This window comes from Colobus angolensis, unplaced genomic scaffold, assembly GCF_000951035.1.
Source record: "Colobus angolensis palliatus isolate OR3802 unplaced genomic scaffold, Cang.pa_1.0 Scaffold90, whole genome shotgun sequence".
In the NCBI taxonomy this organism is placed as follows: Eukaryota; Metazoa; Chordata; class Mammalia; order Primates; family Cercopithecidae; genus Colobus; species Colobus angolensis.
Window position 1 is genome coordinate 3591395 of NW_012122932.1, and position 24854 is coordinate 3616248.

General features: G+C 48.9%; 1 protein-coding gene across 2 annotated transcripts in view; it reads left to right on the top strand.

Annotated features, from left to right (window-relative positions):
* The first annotated feature begins 5452 nt into the window (after positions 1-5452).
* AFAP1L1 (actin filament associated protein 1-like 1) overlaps positions 5453-24854 on the top strand; it is a 41588-nt gene continuing 22186 nt past the window's right edge. For both annotated transcript variants that reach the window (XM_011931525.1, XM_011931526.1), the window contains exons 1-11: positions 5453-5706; positions 6370-6453; positions 7233-7330; positions 8516-8624; positions 12385-12483; positions 13479-13690; positions 16002-16181; positions 18164-18256; positions 22154-22247; positions 22483-22635; positions 24061-24272. In XM_011931525.1, coding sequence (XP_011786915.1) covers positions 5664-5706; positions 6370-6453; positions 7233-7330; positions 8516-8624; positions 12385-12483; positions 13479-13690; positions 16002-16181; positions 18164-18256; positions 22154-22247; positions 22483-22635; positions 24061-24272 — 1377 coding nt within the window. In that variant the 5' untranslated portion in view covers positions 5453-5663. The remainder of the gene's footprint in view (positions 5707-6369; positions 6454-7232; positions 7331-8515; positions 8625-12384; positions 12484-13478; positions 13691-16001; positions 16182-18163; positions 18257-22153; positions 22248-22482; positions 22636-24060; positions 24273-24854) is intronic.

Sequence of the window (24854 nt, forward strand, 5' to 3'; positions counted from 1 at the left end):
AAATTTCTAATGTGCCCATCAATGCACAGCTCAGAAGTGGCAGTGCAAGAATCCCAATATACATGGGTCCGACCCCAAAGCCCTAGCCACTGCACTATTCTAAGCAAGACTCCATACTCCAGCTATTTATAATCTTCAGAGGCTCCTATTCCCACCTTGACTCTCAGTTATTTCAGAAGAGGATAACTAATGATAATTTTTTAAGGAATAGGAGAGGTTTTCCCACATTCCTTGTGTTCATAGATGTCCTCTGTAGCATATTTGTTCTGGTGGAGTATTTTGCAGAGGTTGAACCCTTGGACTGCCCACATCAGAATCACTTGGAGTACTTGTGAAAATGCAAGTTCCTGGATCCAGGGACAGACCTACCAAATTAGACTTTCTGGATGGGAGGTCTGGGAATGTGCATTTTCAACAATCCCGCTGGAGGAGTCCTTTCTTACTAAAAATCGAGGTTACTGTCCCGGTGGTATATATGAGCCCCAGCAGAATCACTTGTCATATGCCTTATACCCATGTGACCTCTCCGATTTAAATTCTCTGATGTTTTAAATATCCGTGGTTTGAATTCTCTAGCATTATAGATGGAGCTGTCATCAAACCTCTGTATTCACTGTGACTGGAAGCTAGCTTCTTGCGGTGAGCTCTGTATTGTTCTGGAAGAGCCCAGCACTGGCTGAAAAGTTTCTTACATCCATGATGTATATCAGGTTTTCTCTGGGATGAGATCCCTGCTGTCAATTCAGGTATTTGCTTTCAGTGGTTTATTTTTTTTTTTTTCTATGAGATCGTCACAGTTGGAGCTCTGAAGTTCAAACAGGCCCAGTGGGGAGAGGGCCTTTACGCGGGAATTTCAGCCTCCCGGTGAGGGTTTCCACCCACAGGTGAAGGTATCCCCAGATCAGGAGCCCCGTGAAGTCATGGCCCAGAGCCCTCCATTGGAGGGCTGTGAGAGGAAGCCCAGTATTCACATCTGCCCACCTCCCCCCAGCCCCAGCCTGGCCTCCTGGCCTCTGCTGCACTGAGCTGGGCTGAAGTCTTCTGATGGAGCGTTCAGGTGTGGGGCCAGACAGGCCAGGGTTCAAGGCCTGGCTTTACTGCTTGATGGCTGAGTAACTTCACTTCTTTGAGCCTCCATTTCCTCCTTCGTAGGGCATTGAAAGATTAAATGAGATAATGTGCATTAACTGTCCAGCACAGGGTAACTGCTCAGCTCCAGGGAAAGACTCTTGCAGGTTCAGTGCAAGTTGTGCTTTGCCGCATGGTTCCCCTCCCTCTGCCTCTGCTGCCTGCCAGATCTGTTCAGGTCGCAGAAACCCCGCCAGGACTGGCAGCCCCTCATTCTCCATCTGCTTCTCTCAGATGCACTCAGTTCCTTTCTTCTCCTTTGGTCTGTTTGAACTTTGGTGATCAAATCTCAGTTAAAGGAAGAGCACTTAGATGTCAAGGTCCCATATTAAGAATCCCATCAAAGACCAGGAAGTAAACAAAAAAGGTATTACAAAGCTTGGGTGCTAAAGCTCAGGTTTTTAAATGCAGAGCACTCATGCAGAACCTAACTGTTCTTACTTTAGAAACGACTATAACAAACCTTAAATTAGAAGCGGTAGAGCATTTAGAAGCCAGAAAGCTGCCACACATAGGCATTTACTGATAGCAACAAGAAATTGTTGGAACCTCACAGCAAAAAGAAAGACAAAAGGAAAGAAAGAAACAAAAGAAGGGAGAGAGGGGAAAAAAAAGGAAAAAAGAGAGAGAGGGAGAGTGGAGAGAAAGAGAGAGGAAGGGAGACAAGGGGGGAAGGAGGGAGGGAGGGAGGAACAGATTTAAAAATCCTAAAAAGTTTAGCAATCATTAGTCATTCACTGGGGGGCAGCAGTTTTTAAAGTGTAGCTAGTCCCCAAGATGTTTTCAGGGGGTTTGTAAGGTCCAACCAAATTCTATATAGTACTAAGACATTATATACCTTTTCACTCTCATTCTCTACAAGCTTACAGTGGAGTTTTTCAGGCACAACCTGTGATGAAGGGGTAACTTTGAAAGCTAGTGGGATAAGTATCTCTGTGTTCTTGTGTTTTAAAGATTTTTCGGTTTTAATGTTAATACAATAAATATTGATAGATACAACCCACATAAAACAAAAGCAATTTGCGGTCCTCAACAATTTTTTTTAAGACAGGGTTTTGCTCTGTTACCTAGGCTGGAGTGCAGTAGCACAGTCACAACTTACTGCAACCTCCACCTCCCAGGATCAAGCGATCCTCCCACCCCAGCCTCCCGAGTAGCTGGGACTACAGACACGCGCCACCACTGCCAGCTAATTTTTTGTATACTTTTGTAGATGGGATTTCACCTTGTTGCCCAGTCTAGTCTCAAATTCCTCAGCTCAAGTGATTCGCCCACCTCGTCCTCCCAAAATGCTGAGATTACAGGTGTGAGCCAACACGCCTGGCCCAATAATTTTTAAAAGTGTAAAAGGACCCCGATACCAAAAAGTTTCAGAATGACCGGTATAGGGATAAACAGCCCAGGGCACCCCTGAGCCCTAACATCCTGTGGGAGAGCAGAGAAGTATCATGTGCTTTTGAATGTGAGTCGTGGCTGCAGGCCACAGGAGGGCTCCCAGTCCACCTGCCGCTGCCTTCTTGCATCTTCCATGGCCTCCCTTGTGAGTAATTTCCTAAGAGAAAGTTCGCATGTGTGCATGTTTGAGAGTGAGAGAGAATGCGCATTGGGACAATTGGAACAATCTCTTATTCATTTTTTCTAAGCCCCGCCCAGGGGCCAGGCTGACACATAATTAGTACTCAGTAAATGTTTTGGAATTGAGTTAATCAACATTTAGTGTATTAGTCTGTTCTCACGCTGCTAATAAAGACATACCCGAGACTGGGCAATTTATAAAGGAAAGAGGCTTAATTGACTCGCAGTTCATCATGGCTGGGGAGGCCTCAGAAAACTTACAATCATGGCAGAAGGGGAAGCAAACACATCCTTCTTCACATGGTGGCAACAAGGAGAGGTGCCAAGAAAAAAGGGGGAAAGCCCCGTATAAAACCATCCGGTCTCATGAGAACTCACTCACTGTCACAAGAACAGCAGCACAGGGGTAACTCCCCCACCCCGGCCATGATTCAGTTACCTCCCACTGGGTCCCTCCCATGATACGTGGGGATTCTGGGAGCTACAATTCAAGATGAGATTTGGGTGGGGACACAGCCAAGCCATCTCAGTGTGTCTGTTGAGGGTGCCAGAGGGGTTTGTTACTCCATTTGAAAAGATTTATTTGAAAACAGCTAAAATTTGGCTAAAATGATTTTAAATGATTACCTGCTTTAAAGAGGGAAACATGTCCATCCAGAACCCATGTTTATGTGATATGGTGGGGGCTCAGGCCCCGGAGGCAGCAGGATCTTCAGGCACCTTTCACCCCCCAGAGCTATGCCACTCTGATCTCTAGGGATCACACAGACTTGGAATCAGTCTGGCTCTACCTCTCAAGCTGTGCCACCATCCCATAGCTGCCACAGCCTTAGTATCATCTTCGGAAAAATTAGGCATCCCAATAGGACTGCCCACAGATGTGCCCTGGGGATTGGATGGAAACACGCGCAGAAAGCCCCTCCCTCAGTGCCAAGCAGCTGAGAATGCACATGAGATAGGAGCTGTCCATATCAGCCTTCAGCTCATTGTCAACGAGTTTGGGGTGATGATGGATTTTGTCACAGACTGCAGCATCATGTTTTCCTAACAAGAGTCACTATCTATACATAAGATTTATATTTAAAAGAAGGTCCTAGTGTGGTCATCTGTTCATTCCTCTCTTGTCAGACACATGAAGAGCACTCACACTGAGCAGGCCCCAGACCAGATGGTAAGGAAGCAGAGATTCACAGTCCAGTCCACGCCTGCTAGAGCCTCACAGCCTGCTGAGGGAGGCAGGTGCTCAGGGATCAGCACAGATCAGTGTAGTAAATTCTTCAGTGACAGCAAGAATAGCTGACTTGTGGTGAGCATTCACTCTGTGCTGGACAAGGCCCTTTGCATGCCTGGTGTCATTAATTCTCACAGCCACCCTATGAGGCAGGTTCTGTTATTATCCCCTCTTTAAAGGAGGAAACTGAGTCACCCACGGGTTAAGTATTTTGCTAATGAATGATAGAGCCTGAATTTGAACCCAGGCAATCTGGCTCCAGGACCTGTTCTCTTCTGCGTGATGCTGTATCTCCTCCTACACCTCCAGGCCCTGCAGCTCCAGGTCAGTGTCTCCTGTTCCCTCAGGAGGGCCCAGGGTGGGGAACAGCACATGGAGTTAGGAGTCATGGCTGGAGCTGAAGTCCTGGCTTTTCTTCTTGCCTCTGTGCAACTTCAAGCAAGTTAGTTATCTTCTCTGAGCCTTAGTGTCTTCATCTAAAAGGTAGGGGTGATCATGGGACCTACCTCAACACTTGTGCGTAGGAGCAAAGAAAATACTGTGAGTCAATATATCTCTGTGGTTAAAAGAAGAGAATGAAGAAAGCAGCTTCACTCTAGGCTCTGCCAGCTGTGTGATCCTGGAGAAGATATTTAACCTCCTGAAGCTTTAGTTTCATCCTCCATATAATGGAGATAATAAAATGCTTGATATAAGATTTAAATGAGACAATAAAATGTAAAAGGGCTGAACACAACTGATAATGATTGTTCAGCACAGGTTAGCTTCTGTTATCACGCTTTTGTGCTTAGTGGATTGCAAAGCAGGACAGTACTACTGTGATGAAGCTGGTCTTTGGCTCTAAGGCAAACCAAGTCCCAAGTTACCTTTTGGGGCAGGGAGACATCAGTGACATCATGGTCTTGGCACACTGAAGTCCTTAAAGGACTCTGTGCTCTAGGATCTTGCAACTCATATGGTCCAGGACCACCAGCATCAGCTGCAGCTGGGTGCGGATCAGAAGTACAGAATGTCGGATCCCACCCCGCACCTCCTGAATCAGAATTTGCATTTTGACAAGATCCCCAGGTAATTCTTACACACACTCAAGTTTGAGAAGCATTGGTGTCACGTGGAAAGAAAGAATGGCACTGATAACATGGAGTGAGAAGAGTTAATGTTTAGTTTGGCTGTGGCTGAGGCACCGGAAACAGAAGTTTCCAGAGATTGAAGCACATGAACTGATGGGACAGGAAGGCTCTCTTTCCTGCCTCTGTCCTGGATGGCCAGGAGCTCCAGCCTGAGACCTGTGCTGAGCTTCGAGCTGCAGTGAGAAAGGACCCTGGTCAAGCAAAGCAGAGGGCAATCTGGGGCAGAGGGAGGCCTGAGAGCCCTTGCTCGGGGTTGCCTGAGCTCAGGGTTGCCAGGTGAGCCCAGGAAGGTCCAGTCCTTGGGCGAAGGCCATCTGAGGTAGAGTGGGGAGACCCGGAGGAACACCACAGGACTACCTGAGCAGGACCCTCCCGCGGGAGCTGGGTGGCAGGGCTGGGACAGCTGAGAGCCCCTGGGTCTGCTAGCACACCCGGACCTGCCCTCTGACCCCTGCCACCCAAATGTGCTGTGACTGTGCAGCTGTGACTGTGCCTGTCCGCCTTCCTCCGCAGTGCTGGAGCAGCTGCTCCCAGAGCTGACCGGGTTGCTCAGCCTTCTGGACCACGAGTACCTCAGCGATACCACCCTGGAGAAGAAGATGGCCGTGGCCTCCATCCTGCAGAGCCTGCAGCCCCTTCCAGGTCAGCCGCCGGCAGCCTGCCTGGAGGAGCTCCACTTATGTAGGACAACAAAACCTCCCTTCACCTGACTCAAGAACATGCAGGAACCCTCTGCCCCACCCCCATCCCCAGGGGCTGCCACAGGAGGAAGGCTAAGCCCTGGACACAGCGTCCAGTGCATTCCATGCAAGCTCTTGCCCAATGTCCTTGTCCACTGGGGCCCCATCTCCCCACCGACAGCCCTGGCTGTGCTCTTTGTACTCCTTCACCCCCACCCTCCACACACACACACAACACTCACACACAGAACACACACCCCCACATACCCCCCACACTGACCTACAACACACACACCCAGCCCCTCACACAAGTCAACGTGCTCCCATGCCCCCCACACACCCACCACACCCGACACATGGCACGCACACACCCTAGCATATGCCCGACAGCCCCAGTAATCTGTTTCCATTCTGGGCTTCTGGGCATCCTTTTCCCTGGAGAAAGAGATCGTCAATAACAGTGTACAAACTAAAACAAACTTCGAAACCCAGTGAAATAATTTAGGACGTGAATGCGCTTTGCAAAGTGAGCACTGTGTCCCATGTGGGCTAGAAGTATGAGTGGGGCAGGGGAGACCCTGTCCCTCCTCCTTCACAGCTGGCGTGTCCCTCTTCTTCCTCACAGCAAAGGAGGTCTCCTACCTGTATGTGAACACAGCAGACCTCCATTCGGGGCCCAGCTTCGTGGAGTCCCTCTTTGAAGAATTTGGTAAGTGACCCTCTCCCAGCCTCAGCTACGGAGCCATCCCTTTCTCCCTGTGTGTGCAGAAGGGTCCCCTGACTGGACTGGGCCTGGCTCTAACGTCGCATCATTAAGTCGCTTTGGGCAAGTCCTTGGCCCCTGTGGGCTCTGCCAGCTCTGAAAGTCTAATCAAAGTCTGCCTAGGAATAGGAATTGAGCTCAGAGATTCGAGGAATGGTAGGGATGACCATGCAGTCCAAAGAAGGCGTGACACGTTAGGGTGTTTCCTCGCTGGCCGTGCCCAGGTGATTGCCACTTGAGACACTGAGCTGAGCGGTGCAGTGGCTCAGCAGAAATGAGAGCTTGCGTGGCTGCCATGGGCATGGGAGCAGCTGAGCCGGGTGCATGCACAGTACCTGCCGACCTAGCCCTATCCTGAGGGAAGCCAGCCCTGTTCAACACAGAAAGAAAGCTGCAGGTCTCGGTGAGAGAGTTTTGGGGACTCATAGACTTAGGGAGCACACTGTGCCTTTATAACATAATGCTCAAAGATTTCCAGAGTACCAAAACAAGTGTGATTTTATTTGATCCTCTCTACAATCCTGGAAAACAGACAAGGCAGGCATCATTGCCGCCAGCGTACAGATGAGTTTCAGAGTCGTAAGTCATTTGCTTAGGGTTACTAATGGAGGGGTGGTGGAGCCTGACCTCACACTCAAGCCTCGTGACCCCGAATCCAGCCCTCTTCCCCAGGGCTGTGCTGCTCATCCTCGGCTTTCTTTGCCCCATGGTCTGTCCCTCTGTAGACTGTGACCTGAGTGACCTTCGGGACATGCCAGAGGATGATGGGGAGCCCAGCAAAGGAGCCAGCCCTGAGCCAGCCAAGAGCCCATGCCTGAGAAACGTGAGTCATGGCCTGGGTTCCCACACCTCAGAGCCTCTGTCCCTCTGGAGGAGGCAGGGGAAGCTCTCCCCTTCACTCTGGGTGCCCTCCTGGCGGTTCTGGACCCTGTTGTCTCTCGGGTTGTGGGTGAGGGCACAGGCAGCACCGTATTTCAATGGCCCGTGATGTGCTCGCTCTGTTTTTTTCGTTATTTAATTTTATTTTTATTTTTTATTTTGCCACCTTCCTGACTGGGAAGTCACTGTGTTTGTGCTGAGCAGGGAGAATGTGGTGAACTTATCTGTGCCTTCAGGCCCGAAGGACGTCACCACCCCAACCTCTGATTGCATAACATAAGCCGGGCTGTGGGAAAAGCTCCAGACCAGGAGTTGGGTGACCTCTGCCCGCCCCCATGGCTCTGCTGTGTAGCCTTGGGCGAGTTGCTTCTCTTCTCTGAGCCTGAGTTTGTCACCTACAGAATGAAAGACTGGACCAGATGTAGGATGCCCAACCTTGGGGCCATGGAATTAGAGCAAGGGGCTCATAATCACAACAAGCTTTATCTGTCAGCTGCATAATTCATTGTCATGAATTATGAACCATCACTAGCAATGGTACCAGTCACTAACAACTTACTATGTCCTTTACATGCTGACAGCAACTGAATGAGGCTGGCACGATTGTTATGCCCATTTTACAGATGAGGAAACTGAGGCTCAGAGAGAATGAGTGATATGACCCATGTCCCACAACTCACACGTGGCAAAACTTAGCTGTAAAGCCATGGTTCCCCTGGCCCAGTGGCTCAGCACTCAGCTGCAGGTGGTCCTGCCTCACTAAAGAACAGGCCTCACGCTTCCTTGTCCTACTGCACGTGTGTGTGTAGACATGGTTACAAAGCAGTGCAGAACTCACAGTAGCTTCTGGTAATTTTGTATGTGCTCAGTAAAAAGTATGACTACTGCTGTTTGGCAGTCCACAAAACTTGCAGACATTCCAGGGGAACCCTGATGATTTAAAAAATTGGGGTAAGAAGCACTGGATAAATATGCCCGCAAGTTTTGCCAGCTCTGTGGCTCTATTAAAAGGTATGGCTTCACATCCACACTGCCTCCTGCCTTCCACGAGCTCCTGCCTCCCTCTCCCTCAGCCTCCCTCTCCCCACCCTACTCCACTCCCCTAGCCCTCTTTTTTGTCTCCTTGCAGGCAGCCAACCTGCCTCCACCACTCCCCAACAAACCTCCCCCTGAGGACTACTATGAAGAGGCCCTTCCTCTGGGACCCGGCAAGTCACCTGAGTACATCAGTTCCCACAGTAAGTTCTGGTCCCCTTGGTGGGGCTGGGGACTTCCCCTCCCTGAGAAGCCAAATCTCAGCTCCTCTGTGTCCTGCGGGAGCTGGAAGTGCAAGCCTGTCACCCTCCCAACCGTGTCACCATTGACTGAGGAGAAGCTACCCTGGGCACCTGGCCTCTTCGGTGACAGCCTGGGTGGACCAGTGTGTGTGGCCCCAGGGGCTAGGGACTTAGGTTCTAGTCCCAGATCTGTGTGGCCTTGGAAAATCCCCTTGCCCTCTGGATCTCTGTTCTTCCACCCTTAAAACAAGAAAGAGGAACCAGACACGCCGTGTCGGTGTGCTAGGAGGCAGCTACACAGATGACCACCACTATACTGTTCCCCCTACTAAAACTGCTAACCCAAGTGCTCCTCTCGAGCGGGTGGTGAGATTGTTTCAGTAGACTCACATCCTACAGGTGGGTTAGGTTATTATCGAGTGAATGCATAAAATAAAAAGCACACGGTCCAAACCAGAGGTTGTCAGAGTAGAGTGGGGGTACCCAGGGGTTCATAAGATGATGTAGAGAGAAATATCAGAAGCTTTACTTCTATTTAGTTCAACACATCTTTTAACAAATTCCATGTGAATGTTTTGTAGTATTTATAATCTGATAATAGCATATTTGTAAAAAAAAGTTTATATGTACCCATATAACATACAAAAATACACATAAATATATGTATCTCTTTTCACTAGTAGGTGGGTGCAGTAAAATAATTTAGCGGGCACTGGAACAGGTTACCACTGAAAATCTCTTAAATGGGCCATAAAGGAGAGTCTTTGTCTTTTCATCGGTGTCCTCCAGCATTGCAACACATGGACGTTCTTTTGAGTGAAGATCAGATGAAGTCACTTGTTTGGGTAAAAGGACTTAATGTTACATATAAGAAACTATATCCTAATGTTTGGATCACTCAGCATGAGTAGTTGAATTTGTATAAGATACTGTTTGTGTGATGCTCCTCTGTCATTGAGCAGCACAGCAGAATGTTCTCCAACCACCAAAAAATCATCAGGTTTCTAAAATGATTTCGGGTCGATAAACAGACAGATCGGTTTTATTATGTCATTGAAAACATCAAACACAAAATAGTGCGTACAATTCCATTTGTTTTTTTAAATAGGGTGTACACACACACACACGTATACATACATGCATGCATCCGTTTTAACAATTTTTCAAGGATATGCAAGGAACTATTAATAGGATTTTCCTGCGGGAAATTAATAGAAATATGGGTGAAGGGAACATATTTTTTCATTCGTACTCTTTTGTATTACTGTTTGTGCTTGTTACCATGGTTGAATTTTTTTTTGTGGTAAAATACACATAAGATTAACCATCTCCACCATTTCAAACTGTCCAACAAGTGACATTTAGTACATTCAGTACATTCACAGTGTTCGCAGCCATCACTACTATCTAGTCCCCAAACATTGTCATCACCACAGAAGGAAGCCCATGCCACTAAGCAGTCACTCCCCATTCCCCACCCCAGCCCCTGCTAACCACCAATTCACTTTCTGTCCATATGGATTTGCCTATTCTGGACATTTCACATAAATGGAATCATATAATCTGTGGCCTTTTGAGTCTGGCTTCTTTCACTTAGCGTGTTTTCTAGGTTCATCCATGTTGTAGCATGCCTCAGAACTTCTTTCCTTTCTATGGCTGAACACTATCCCATCATAGGGATAGACCACATTGTGCTTATTCATTCCTCAGCTGATGGATCTTGGGCCAATTGCACCTTTTGGCTATGGTGCTTGGACCAGGTAATCCACAGCCCTCTTCAGCCTTGATAGTCTCAGGTTCTGTGTTATCGCAGACAGCTGTTGGGATGTAAAACAGCCAACTTTATTTTATACATTCAAGGGCAGGGAACAAAGTGCTGCTGGGCCTTCAATCCCAGGTCAAGCCTATTGGCTAGATGGGGCTCCTTCACCTCCCCAGGGAGCTCACTTCCCTCTCAGACAGGGCAGAGAAGACACCTCCCAGAAGCTGCTGGAATCCTGGGTAGAAGGAAAGGGAGGGCTTCAGGAAGGGCTGGGAACTTTGTCCAGGGAAAGCACGCCAAGCCCATCAGGGAGTATCCTTCCTCTCGCACACAGCGTCCAGCCCTGCCAGGTGCCTGATTACTGTGCCCCATGCCCCCTCACCCTTCCCCACTTCACACCTCTGACACTGGCGAACACCCCTGTTCACCTCCCAGGAGATGTCCAGTGTCTGAGGCCTCAGAGTGCCTGCTGGAAAGGCGGCCTCCGAGCCTCACTTGGGAGATAGAACTGGGTGTCCCTATCACCGGGAATGTCAGCGCTGCTGTCTTCAGGAAACAGATGCACAGGAGGGGCTAGGAGCCCAGAGCAGCATTCTGAAGAGCAGTGTGCTGTGAGAGTGAGTTGGACTGGGTGAAGGAAGGCTTCCTGGAGGGGGGATGTGCACCATCCCCTGAGCCGGCACCCCCAGTTCTGATCCAGGCTCTGTCACCAGCAAACTGTGTGTGGCTTGTTTCCTTGTCTGTAAAATGGGGCTGATCTCTACCTCCCTGCCTTGTGGGAATCAAAGGAGACAATCACGGTAATAACAGCTGGCACTCGTTTAGCATATTGTGTGTGCCAGGCACTGGCCTAAGAATTCACATGCATTGTATCACTAAGCCAAGGTGGGAATTGCTCATGTCACTTTCCAGATCAAGAATCTGAAATGCAGAGACTTTTCTTTTCGAGGTCACTCAGTAAATGATAGAGGTAGGACTTGAACTCAACTCTGATTGATCCCAAAGCACATGCTCTTAACCATCTGAACTCAAAGTATGTTCCAGGGACTGCCTGTATCAAAATAACATTTTTTTTAAATTATTGAATAAATTTTTCCCAACTCATTGGAGTCCAATATATTTTCTACTTTTATGGATGTTTAGAATTTTCCTATTAAATAGTCATTTTTTAATGCAGATTCCTCAGCCCAGCCCACTCCAATGAACCAGAATCTCTGGAGATACAGCGCAGGGATCTGCATTTTCAAACAACTCCCAGATGATTCTGATACAGAATACAGTTTGAGACATCGCACTAACACCAGCACTGCACTGTACTACCTCCCAGCTCCAAATGGGAAGGTGTTGTGAAAATCTTCACAGGCAGTTGTAGTCACTATTATGCACAATATTATTATCTCCTCTAGTTCAATTCTTCCTTTGCAGTCCCAGAGGTTTAGAAGGAAGTGAGAGGAAGGGCTGAGGTGGAAGAAGATGAGAAGGCAGAGCAGGGAGGGAGGTCTTAGCCCAGGCAGCTGGTACATTGCTCCCTGCAGTACAAAAATCAGAGCTGTGACCAACACACACACACACACCATGCACACATGCAATACTCTGGCGTCATTGAGGAGGAGCTGACCACTCCCTGCCTAAGGAAGTCAGAGGAAAGCTCTTTGATCTGGGTCTTGATGGATGAGAAGTCCTCTGGCAGAAGAGAGAGAGCACAGGGAACAGCACGAATATGGGCCGGGAGACATGACAGCCCAGCAGGGCAGTTTCTGGTGACAGGAGCAGAGGGACTGTGGGGAGCTAGAACAGATGAGATGCAGAGAGGAGGCCCCACACCCTGGCCCAGAGCTGCTCAGAGTGCCTGCTGTCTCTTCCCTGAGGAGGAGTAGGGGTGTCAGGGTCTCCCTCAGTCCTGGCCCCTGGAGTCTGCCTGTATTTCTCCAAAGTGCAGCTCTTTCTGACAACCCACAGATGGCTGCAGCCCCTCGCACTCGATTGTGGATGGCTACTATGAGGACGCAGACAGCAGCTACCCTGCAACCAGAGTGAACGGCGAGCTTAAGAGCTCCTGTAAGTACCAGGTGGGCGTCAAGATGCTGGGCAGGGCTTCTGCCCTTGCCCTGGCTGTTAGCATGCGTGTGCCCACCAGCCCCTCACCCAGACCATGGTCACCAGAGAGGCCCCAAAGCCCTTGTTTTGGGTGACCCCAGCACTCAGTGGAAGGACCGCTGGAATGAGTCAGGAGGCTTGGATCGAACCCTTTCCCTGATTTTTGATAACTGATCTTAGGTGAGTAATTTCTTTTCGCTGAGCCTCAAGTTTCCTTATCTATAAAATGGAGATTGCTGGGTTATCATGAAAATAATGAAAGACAACAGATGTCAAGATGAAGGGGTAATGACAATAGCATAATTTATTGAGCATTTATTGGGTGCCAAACACTTGGCTAAACACTGTCCATTCGTTGGTCTTCAAATAGCCGGCTGAATTGGGTATCTCGTTTATTATGATCATTTTACTGATGAGGACCCTGAAGTTCTGAGAAGGGAAGTAACCAAGATCGCAAAGCAAGGGATAAATCAGTACAACAAAATGCAAAAGTAGGGGCCAGCCAGGCATGGCTCACACCTGTAATCCTAGCACTTTGGGAGGCCAAGGCAGGTGGATCACCTGAGGTCAGGAGTTGGAGACCAGCCTGGCCAACATGGTGAAACCCCATCTCTACTAAAAATACAAAAGTTAGCCAGGTGTGGTGGTGGATGCCTGTAATCCCAGCTACCTGGGAGGCTGAGATAGGAGAATCACTTGAACTCGGGAGGCGGAGGTTGCAGTAAGGCAGAGGTTGCAGTAAGCTGAGATCACACCACTGCAGTCCAGCCTGGGTGACAGAGCAAGACTCCATCTCAAAAAAAAAAAAAAAGTGGAGGCCTTAGTCATTACCAGTGTCATGCCTTATGCCCATGCCTTCCTAGCCTCAGGCCCCAGTGCGGGGATGGCTGCAGAGGGGTGAGAAGGTGCTTCCCCAGAATGGCACAGTGACAGATCCTTTCCCATGACGCCTGCAGATAATGACTCTGACGCAATGAGCAGCTCCTATGAGTCCTACGATGAGGAGGAGGAGGAAGGGAAGAGCCCGCAGCCCCGACACCAGTGGCCCTCAGAGGAGGCCTCCATGCACCTGGTGAGGGAATGCAGGATATGTGCCTTCCTGCTGCGGAAAAAGCGTTTCGGGCAGTGGGCCAAGCAGCTGACGGTCATCAGGGAGGACCAGCTCCTGGTGAGTGGTCTAGCAGCAACCGTGTGCCTTGGCCTCACATGGACTTGCATGTGGGTGTGTCTCTACATACATGTGGATATGTCTGCCTTGGGCATACCCGAAATGACTTGGTGCACAGAAGCTCAAAGCCCCCATGCTCCCAAGATCACGACTTTCCCCACTGGAGCAGAATTTAAACACACACACACACACACACACATACACACTCTCTGTCTCTCTCTCTGTCTCTCTAATTTAAAGACCTGGGCTGGGCACGGTTGCTCACACCTGTAATCCCAGCACTTTTGGAGGCCAAGGCAGGTGGATCACTTGAGGTCAGGAGTTCGAGACCAGCCTGGCCAACATGGTGAAACCCCATCTCTACTAAAAATACAAAAAAATTAGCCAGGTGTGGTAGTGTGTGCTTGTAGTCCCGGCTACTTGGGAGGCTGAGTCAGGAGAATCACTTGAAACCAGAAGGCTGAGGTTGCAGTGAGCCGAGATTGTGCCAACTTGGGCAACGGTGTGAAACTCCATCTCAAAAACCAAAAAAAAAGACCTGATATAGGCTTTACCATGTTTTTGTTTTGTCAAAAAAAAAGAATTACCACTTTTAAATTTTTGTTGTTTTTCATTATGCAAGTAAATGTGCTTATTTATAAACTAGAGAAAAACAGACGAAAAGTGATTTAAAAAGAACTATTGACCAAACATCAATAATTTCACTGACCAAGAGATAACCACTATTAAGCTTTAGTGTACACATTTCCACCCTCATTTCCATACATCTGTCTTTTATAAAACGAATCCCCTACAAAACTCAATTGTTCTATTACTTGCTTTTTTTAAGAAGGGTTTCTTTTATATTTGCCATCTCTCAGCCTATCATTTCATAAAAGAAAGAGCACCTTTAACTACAAAGTAAGAGGATAAACATAATTTCAGAAAAAGAATAGCTTCTCTCCCCAGAAATCTGTTGACAAGCCTTGCCCAACACGAATGCGTCTGAAACATGACCTTTTCTCACTCCAGGGCGGCACTAGTCCAAGGGACATGACAAACCTCTTTCCAGTCGTACCCCTTCTATATTTTTCTCCACACGTTGCACTAGCTAGGACCTCAAGCACAATGCAAACAGAAGTGGGAGAGCAGGCGTCCTTGTCTCAGTCTAGAGCTCAAAAGGGAAGTCACTGTTAAGGCTGGGTATGGTGACTCATGCCTGTAATCCCAGCACTTTGGGAGGCTGAGGCAGGAGGATCACTTGAAGCTAGGAGTTCAAAATCAGCCTGGGCAACAAAGCAAGGCTCCATCACTACAAAAAAAACAAAATGTTGTTTTATTTAGCCAGGCATAGTGGTATGCACCTGTAGTCCCAGCTACTCAGGAGTCTGAGGCAGGAAGGTTGCTTGAGCCCAGGAGTTTGAAGCTGCAGTGAGCTATGATCACAGCACTGCACATCAGCATGGGTGATAAAGCAAGACCCAGTCTCTAAAAATAATAATAATAATGATTTACCATTCAGGGTGACATTTGCTGTGGTTTGTTTGTAGATGAAAATGTTCCTTATGATTACATTAAGGAGATCCTTCTATTCTTAGTTCGCTTAAATGGATGCTGAATTTTATCAAATACTTTTTCTAGCTCTATTCAGATATGTGATTTTTGGACTTTTTTTCTGTTCATATGGTTAACGATACAGTTGGTCTTTGAATGTTAAACTGCTCTTGCATTCCTAGAATAAACCCCACTTGGTCTTGATGCAGTTGCTTTTTACATACATCTGGAATCCATTTGCTAGCATTTTGTTCCGGGCTTTTGCGATTGTGTTATGAGAGAAATTAGCGTATAATTTTCTCTTTTTGTAATGTCATTGTCAGGTTCTGGTATGAAAGTAATGCTGGACTCATAAAAAAAGATGGGGAAGTGAGAATCATTGTTCATAAACTATTGACTTCCCAAGGCCAACCCTCCATCTCTGCTAGAATTCTGTCTCCCAAATTCCTGCCAGGTAGATTTTTAACTGGCTTCCTCCTGAGCCAGCCCATTTCTTCTCTGGTTCTTTAGGATAACCTGGTCTTCCTAGGATTATGCTACAGTCTGCCTCTTCCCAAATAGGTAGTTGTGACTGAAAATTGCCCAAAGATGCCTCTTCCCAGGCTTCTTTTCCAGGGTGAACAGCCTGGACCCTTCAGCTATCCTCGCACAGTGCCCATGGCTGGGGGGAGGAGGCCTCTAAAGGGAGGTCGGGCCTCCCCTGAGCCTTTGTGTGAGGATGTCTCTCTCCTCTACCCTCTACTTCAGAAGATCCTGATGACTTTCTCTCCCTGACCAGTGTTATAAAAGCTCCAAGGACCGGCAGCCGCATCTGAGGTTGGCACTGGATACCTGCAGCGTCATCTACGTGCCCAAGGACAGCCGGCACAAGAGGCATGAGCTGCGTTTCACCCAGGGGGCTACCGAGGTCTTGGTGCTGTCATTGCAGAGCCGAGAGCAGGCCGAGGAGTGGCTGAAGGTGCGTGGCCTGCACCTGACCTTCCCACCTTCCCACCCTTTCTGTCTTCCCCAAGCCAGCCCTCAGTAGAGCTGGCTCCTGTCCCTGGAAGAGCCTCTTGCTCAGTGCCTGAGCCCAAGTGCCCTGTGTGTGGCTAGGGTTTATGTATGGAAATGGGCCTCAGATAATATCCAAGAGGCAGACTTCATGCTGGAGACCTATATTCCTTCTAGTTATTTGAATTCCCTTTCCAAATCCTTACTGTGGGCTTGTTCAGGCTGCACTTGTAAACCTCCTGGAACTGGAAGCTTAGTATCTACAAAGGAAGCTGATTTCATCATTAGACTAGTGAATTCTTAAAACTACAACAACAATAAAGGAAAAATCCTTCCTTGCCTTGAAACGTACATCCTTGTAATGACCACCCATGGGCCAGCTTTTGCCTCTGCAGCTACACGGAACAATGAGAGTTACCAAAAAATGAGCACTTACTTTGTGCCATGCATTGTGCCAAGAGCTTTACATACATGACCTCATTTCTGCTTGAAAATGGGACAAAATATTATTGTTCCCTTTTCACAGATGAGGAAACTAAGACGCAGCTTTGAGAACTTATGTGACTTGCCAAAGGTCACACAACCAAAGTGATTGGAGCCAGAATTTGAAGCTAAGAAGTAAGTCTCCTCCAAAGGCCATAGGCAGGATGACATAGTGATGACATGGGAGAGGGGACTTTGTGGCACCCACACTTGAGTCAAGCCCCAGGCCTAAGGGGTACTTACTGGTTGTGTGACCTTCTGCAAATGACTTTGCCCCTCTGTGCCTGTTTTTTTCATCTGTGAAATGGTCCTTGGAAGGATTCAGGAGAGCACTCGGCACAGTGCCTGCCAGGCAGTGAGTGTGTGGCAACTGTCAGTGATTACTGCCGTGATGACTGTGATGCCCCACCTCACATTCCTTTACAGCAGACCCCCATCCCTGCACCGCCTCTACTTCACTCTGACACCATCCCTTCCTCCTCTGATCTTCCTGCTGGAACAATGAAACCAAACACCTCCCTCCCCACCCAGCCCCTTCCTTCCTGTGATAACCAGCCCCCCTGATGGAACATTTGGTGTTTCTCATTACCCCTTTGTCTCAGGAGGGAAGGAAGGGGAGAACCTGCCTGCTGGGGAAGCCTGTACCCCTCCATGGACTGGTTGGGTCAGCAGATGGAGCCCTAGACTGGAGTTAAAAGAGACCTGCCTTGACATTGATCCTGGGCAGCAGTTAGCCCAGAGGTTAACAGTGGGCAGCTGAACTGCCTGCATTTAGTTTCTGGCTCTGCTGCACCTAACAGGTGGCTTCCCCTCTGCAAGGCTCGTCATCTTAAGCTGTAACTCAGGGCTCACAAGGCTGCTGAGGGATAAAATGGGATAATCCACAGAAAGCCACCAGATAGGTGAGCAACAAATGGTGGCTGTGATTATTTCCTGATCTCATGCTTATTGCTGTGTGGCCTTGGCAAGTGAGTGGACGCCTTTACGAGATAGAGGTGATAACTCCAGCTGCCCTACAGGTTGCCATAAAGGTGCGCATGGCCACAGAAGCAGGCCCCTCACGCTTGTGAGGCTTTATGCTTCCCATCACTCTTCACATCTGTGGTCCCACTGTCCTCAGGCAACCCAAGGAGGAAAGCAGAGGACTAGGATCATTCCCATGTTGCAGATGTGGACACTGAGGCCCAGAGCAGGGAAGTGGCTCTTCCAAGACCACACAACTAATTAGCAGTAAGCCTCTTGGTCCCCATCCTTGTATCTTTTCAACCCAGGGGACAGATATGGGAGAAAGCCTTTATAAGCCCCAATGTGCCCCACGCATGTGCAGGCGGCTATGTCAGCCCATCTCTTCCCCACAGTGGCCCTGACCCTCTGTTCTGCAGCATTCACCACACAGACCCCATTCTTCCTTTGCGTCAACAGCTTCCCTGCCCACCCGTTCACAGCTGTGTGTCCTCTTCACAGGTCATCCGAGAAGTGAGCAAGCCAGTTGGGGGAGCCGAGGGAGTGGAGGTGCCCAGATCCCCAGTCCTCCTGTGCAAGTTGGACCCGGACAAGGTATATCTGTCTCCACTAGGTCTTCCCCGGGCCAGGCAGTGGCCACTCAACACAGGCTCAACCCCAGGGGAACTCACTGGGGGGAAAGCCAGGCAACTGCCAAACTGTAGGTGCTAAGCACAGAGTTGGCACAACAGTAGGTGCTTAATAAATGTCTCCTGAATTCATGAATGCATGAACAAACCAGTGCCTGTGCCCAAAGTGCGATACAAACCAGAGGAGGGAGCGACGCACCTGCCAGGACGGGAGGAGGTCACGTGGCAATCGTGCCATGAAAAATAAGTTGAAATTTGTCAATTAGAAAAGGAGGGTGTATAATCCCAGCACTTTGGGAGGCTAAGGCGGGCGCATCACTTGAGCCCAGGAGTTCAAGACCAGCCTGGACAACATAGTGACCTCATCTCTAAAACACAAAAATTACAAAACTATTATCCAGGTGTGGTGGCACATGCCTGTAGTCCCCACTACTCAGGAGGCTAAGGTAGGAGAATTGCTTGAGTCTGGCAGGTGGAGGCTGCGGTGAGCCATGATTGCGCACTGCACTCCAGCCTGGGCAACACAGTGAGACCCTGTCTCAGAAAAAAAGAAAGAAAAAAGAGAGAGAAAGAAGAAAGAGAAGGAGTGTGCCTGTCTGGAACATGAGAGAAGCAGGCATTAGCCAGTTGGTCAGGCTGTTGGCAAATATGTCCCAGTACCTACACATTGCCAGGTATTGTGGGTAACAAAGGGCCTTGGACCCAAGTCCTCCCCTTAAGGACATTACAGTCGAGGGGAAGGGTTAAGACCCACAGACACGGGCCTTGCATGATGTAATCAAGGCTTGTATTTATAGACTGTGACTGCATGCCCTGCAGTGTACTAAATGCTTTACGTGTATTAACTGAGGTGATTTGCATAAGAACTCTTTGGGTAGGTACATTTTCAGAGGAGAAAGCTGAGACAGAGATTTGCCCAAGGTCACATGGTAAATAAGAATCATAGCCAGGATTTGAACCCAGACGGTCTAGTTCTTGATGACCATGTTGCCCCTCCTCTCAAGACCAGGATCCTTGCACCTGCTTGACGGGTACTCGGTGAGTACCCGGGGCACCCCAGGAACTGTGCTAGCCATTGAAATGCAGTCCAAACACAAACAGGTGCAAGCCCTGCCCTCGCAGCACTTCCAGCCCAGTAGGAAGTAGACATGAATCAAATAGTCACACGGACTTATAAATGCCAAGCTGTGTAAATGCTAGGAGGGAAAAGTACCAGGTACCCTGGGGCCCTGCCTCTGCCTCAGCGCCCCAAGAAGGCTTCTCTGAGGAAGTGATATTTCAAATGAAGATGAAAAATTAACAGGGAAGAGGAGGGAAAAGGCACTCTAAGCAGAGGGAAAAGGCGCAGGAGCAGGAAGAAGCATGGAACTGAAAACGGCCAGTATGGCTAAGCTCAGAGAGAAAGGAGAGCCCACAGCCTATTAGAGTATCGCAGAAAGCTACAGTGAGTGGAACAGGGGCCCACACTGGCTGGAAGGACGAGAAGGGTGAGGGAAGATGGGCACCTATGTTGAGTCTTAAGGCGTAGGCAAGATTTCACTGAGGCAAAGGTGGGCCAAGGGGAGGGAACAGAAGCAAAGGTATGGGATCAGGCAGAGTCACCAGGAGTGGAAGATGTGCCCAGGTGGATGCAGGAGGAGAAGCTCAACCCTATCCTCACTTAGCCTTTGCCATGCGTGAGGCCGGAGGGAAAGCAGCGTTGACGGTGTCAGTGTTTGAGTGTGTGTGTGCACACACTTGCCAGCGATGCTGTGGTGCAGTTCGAAGGATGTGTAGAGAGGAAGAAGAGGCAAGCTGGTAGAGTTGAGATTTTCTGTGGCTGAGCATCCACAGGGAGGGTAACTAGAATGTTGGGGATGGTGTTTTGGGTGGAGAGTGAGGGTGAGGACGTGATGTTGGTGGGTGTCTTCTCCACAGAATCATGTGATTGCAGTGTCACCATCGAGTTCATTCCAAAGTGCTCACGGTACCTCTTTGTATTTGCTCTATCTTGATGAAAAATTTACCATCTGTACACCATTGCAGAACACATGGAGCCATAGCTTCTGTTTCACCATTTGAAGAGGTGATTCTTTATACTTGACAGTCCTGTCCCCTTTCTGACAGCTGTCATGTTTCCAGCCCTTTGGAAATTGAGAGGTGCACATGATCGCCTGTCCTCTCCGTCCCCTGTTGTTTATGGTGAAGCATCCCTGAGCCTGGTTTGAGAGGATCTTGGCAGGAAAGGCTTTGGGGCCTCAGAGCTCTGTAATTCTACCTTCTTAAGTGGGTGGATGTCATTTAATCCTGGCCCAAGTGTGGCTGGCACACTTTAGCTTCTTGAAGAAAGATGGCAGCACACCATACAAGTGTCAGAAATGATACAGTCCGGGCAGGGCGCGGTGGCTCAAGCCTGTAATCTCAGCACTTTGGGAGGCCGAGACGGGCAGATCACGAGGTCAGGAGATCGAGACCATCCTGGCTAACACGGTGAAACCCCGTCTCTACTAAAAATACAAAAAATTAGCTGGGCGAGGTGGTGGGTGCCTGTAGTCCCAGCTACTTGGGAGGCTGAGGCAGGAGAATGGCGTAAGCCCAGGAGGCGGAGCTTGCAGTGAGCTGAGATCCGGCCACTGCACCCCTGCCTAGGCGACAGAGCAAGACTTTGTCCCAAAAAAAAAAAAAAAAAAAAGAAATGATACAGTCCGTGGGCCTTCACTTGGGCTGGCTCCCTCACAGCAGCCCTCTGAAGTGGGTGGAATTCAAGTGAGAAAACCCAGCCTTGGGGAGACAGAAGCACTTTCCCACATTCCCATAGCTAATAAGTGGTAAGAGAGTCATCATTGCTTCCACTCTACATCCCATGGTACCTAGTAGACACTTAATGGACCTTGTATGAATGAATCGATGAATGGTCTAGAGTTGGTGTCATGAGTAAAACTAATTTGGGCTGGCAATGAAATTGTTGACATGTTGTGTGTGCGTGTGTGGGTGTGTGTCGCCTTCCCATCCTCTCCTCCGAGTTAGGATCATAATGGACTCCTGCTGGTCACCAGGTCCCACCATGACTGTTTTGAAAATGTCTGCCAGCTCATCTCTTTTTCTCCATCCTCACTGTCATCTTGGTTCATGCTCTTATTGAGTCTCATCATGACCAGGATGACACTCTCCTAAGTGGCTCTTTTGCTTCCAGTCTTGTCCCCTCTTTTCTTTTTTTTTTTTTTTTTTTTTTTGAGACGGAGTCTCGCTCTGCAGCCCAGGCTGGAGTGCAGTGGCCGGATCTCAGCTCACTGCAAGCTCCGCCTCCTGGGCTTACGCCATTCTCCTGCCTCAGCCTCCCGAGTAGCTGGGACTACAGGCGCCCGCCACGTCGCCCGGCTAGTTTTTCGTATGTTTTAGTAGAGACGGGGTTTCACCGTGTTAGCCAGGATGGTCTCGATCTCCTGACCTCGTGATCCGCCCGTCTCGGCCTCCCAAAGTGCTGGGATTACAGGCTGTCCCCTCTTTTCTATCCCCACAATGCCACTGGAAGTAACTTCCTAAACCAATTTGGATTACATTAGTGTTCCACTTAAATACTTTCCCAGCTTCCTGTCACCTGCCAAATACAGTCCAAATTCCTAAGACATTCATTTCAAAGTGTTATAATTAATTGCCTCCCTCCCCAAATGGACTGTGAATTGCCCAAAGACATAACCATATCTAAGTCATGGTTGTCTTTCCAATACCTGGTATGGTATCAGGCACAGGATAATTGCTGACAAACATTTGTTAACTAATTATCATGTGCTGGGGGAGTTGGAGGGAGATTGAACCAATAAAGGGAAATTCGGGTACCTCCGAATGTGCCCTCTGATGGGGGACTGTCTGTGTCCCTCCTCAGAGGCTGTCTCAAGAGAAGCAGACCTCAGATTCTGACAGCATTGGCATGGGCGACAACTGTTCTACCCTTGGCCGCCGGGAGACCTGTGATCACGGTAGGAGCCTCTGGGGGCTCAGGCTGGGGAATGCTGGAACTGGGCAGGGCCTTGCCATGGGCACACAGCGGCAGAGCAGGTTCTGATCATTCTGGAGACCTGGGTAATGTGACCTGGCCTGCCATCCCTGGAGCTGCAGGCCCATCCTGTGTGCAGGCTGAAAAGGCCACAGGGAAGACTAAGGATGGGTGAGACTCAGGGCTCCCTCCACTCCCCTGACCCATTTCCCCAACAGGCAAAGGGAAGAAGAGCAGCCTGGCAGAACTGAAGGGCTCAATGAGCAGGGCCGCAGGCCGCAAGATCACCCGTATCATCAGCTTTTCCAAGAAGAAGCCACTGGCCGATGACCTGCAGACATCCTCCACCGAGGAGGAGGTTCCCTGCTGTGGTGGGTCCAGGGCATGGGGATGAAGGGTGTTCAGGTCTTGTGGGCGCGGGCTTCTGGGACTGAGGCCAGGAGACCTCATGCCTCATCCACCTCATCCCCAGGGCAGGGGAGGGAACCCCAGCCTACTGGGAGGCTAAGCCCCACTCCATTTACACTCTAGGCTTTCCCATCACTTCCCTTTCCAGAGGCCCTGACACTCAACAAAAGGAAAAGCCAGCTGACCACTGTATTTCTATGCCCCCTGTGACCTTAGTCCAAATCACTGCCCATCTCTGGGCCTCAGTTTCTCAGTTTCCTCCACGATAGCAAGACAGGGGTATCTCATTGCCCAGCACAGAGCGTGCCAGGTGTATAAGTAACAACCCATATTATAGGGAAATTTATTGGAGAAACATATTTAGGTACTTTTTATTATAAATGCATTCAATGTGAATTAAAAGTGATTTGAAGGGGAAAACATTATTTTGCTCATGTAAATGTAGTGTTCCATGTACTGGAATCCAATTTTTAAAAATCACGTATTTTGGATATGCAGTAATATTCTAACCCTGAAAAAAATATTATAAAAGTACATGGCAAGACCAGGCGCAGTGGCTTACCTCTGTAGTCCTAGCACTTTGGGAGGCCGAGGAGGGAGGATCGCTTGAGCCCTGGAGTTTGAGTCCAGCCTGGGTAATATGGTGAAACCCTGTCTATACCAAAAATACAAAAATTAGCCAAGCATGGTGGTGTATGCCTGTAATCCCAGCTACTTGGGAGGCTGAGGTGGGAGGATCACTTGAGCCCGGGAGGTCGAGGCTGCAGTGAGCCGTGATAGAGACACCGTACTCCAGCTTGGGTGTCAGAGGGAGACCCAGTCTCAAAAAATAAATACATAAATAAATACATGGTTACAAAGAAATATTTTGTAATCAGTGAATCAGAGTGCATTATGGTAAAAATAAACAAATTTAAATCTAAAACATTAAGAGGGAATTCTAAACCTGTGGGTCATTAGCTACATAGCAGCTGTGCCTTGGTCAATTTTAGGATTATGTAGGCGAGACACTTTTGTTCCCACACGCTGCCACTGGGTGTCAGCATCATCCATTATTTTCCATCTTTCAGTAATAGTTTTGATTTGGGGAGAAAAGGCAAAAGAGTTGTGTTTTTTATACATCATACGCAGTAGTTCCTGCCCTTTTCATCAAGCTTGGTGTGGCCCAAAGGCTGTGCAGAGATGTACGAATGCCATTATCAGTCCTTGTTTCACGGGTAAGAAATAAACTCAGAGAAAAGCATGCCCAAGGTCACCCTGAGGTCACAGGGGAGAGAAAGCTAACCAGGACCCTGAGGTCTTCTTTCCAGCAGACACAAGGAGCCGCCTTGCGTCCCCATGCTGTCCCGGGGCAGGCTGTGGGAACCTCACACCACTGTCTCCTCCAGGCTACCTGAACGTGCTGGTGAACCAGGGCTGGAAGGAACGCTGGTGCCGCCTGAAGTGCAACACTCTGTATTTCCACAAGGACCACACGGACCTGCGAACCCACGTAAACGCCATCGTCCTGCAAGGCTGTGAGGTGGCCCCGGGCTTTGGGCCCCGACACCCGTTTGCCTTCAGGATCCTGCGCAACCGGCAGGAGGTGGCCATCTTGGAGGTGAGAGGCGAGGGTGGGATACGAGTGGTGCTTGATCTGCGGACTCTGGCCTGAGTGTTGTGTTTTTGTTTGGGGGAGCCCTTGCTGCTGACACCATGGGGACTGAAGGGGAAGGAAAACAAGCCCCGCTCCTGTCAGGTGACCCAAGTAGGATTATAAGACAACATACAGGACACCCACTTAATTTGAATTTCAGGTAAGCCACGAACATTACCCAAAACGTTTTCATAAAAATATAGGTACGTCCCACGCAAGATTGGAGCTCTATCGATACCAAAATATTATTGTTCATCTGACATTCAAATGAAACAAAACATTCTGTATTTTTATTCACTAAATCTGGAAGCACCAGAACCAACGTTTGTTTTTTCTCCCTTACCTTAAAATCCCAAGCCTGAAAGGCATCTAGTCTAGTCTAACCCATTCAGATTCTGGAATCCCCTCTAAGACCTTTCACCAGTACCCTCCTCTCTGTGGAGGAGAAGGTCCACTGCCCCTCCCATTGAGCAATTCAAATTTTAGGAAGATTTTCCCCATACTGAGTTGAAATCTTTGAGCTCCAGGAAGGCAATAACTAGGCCT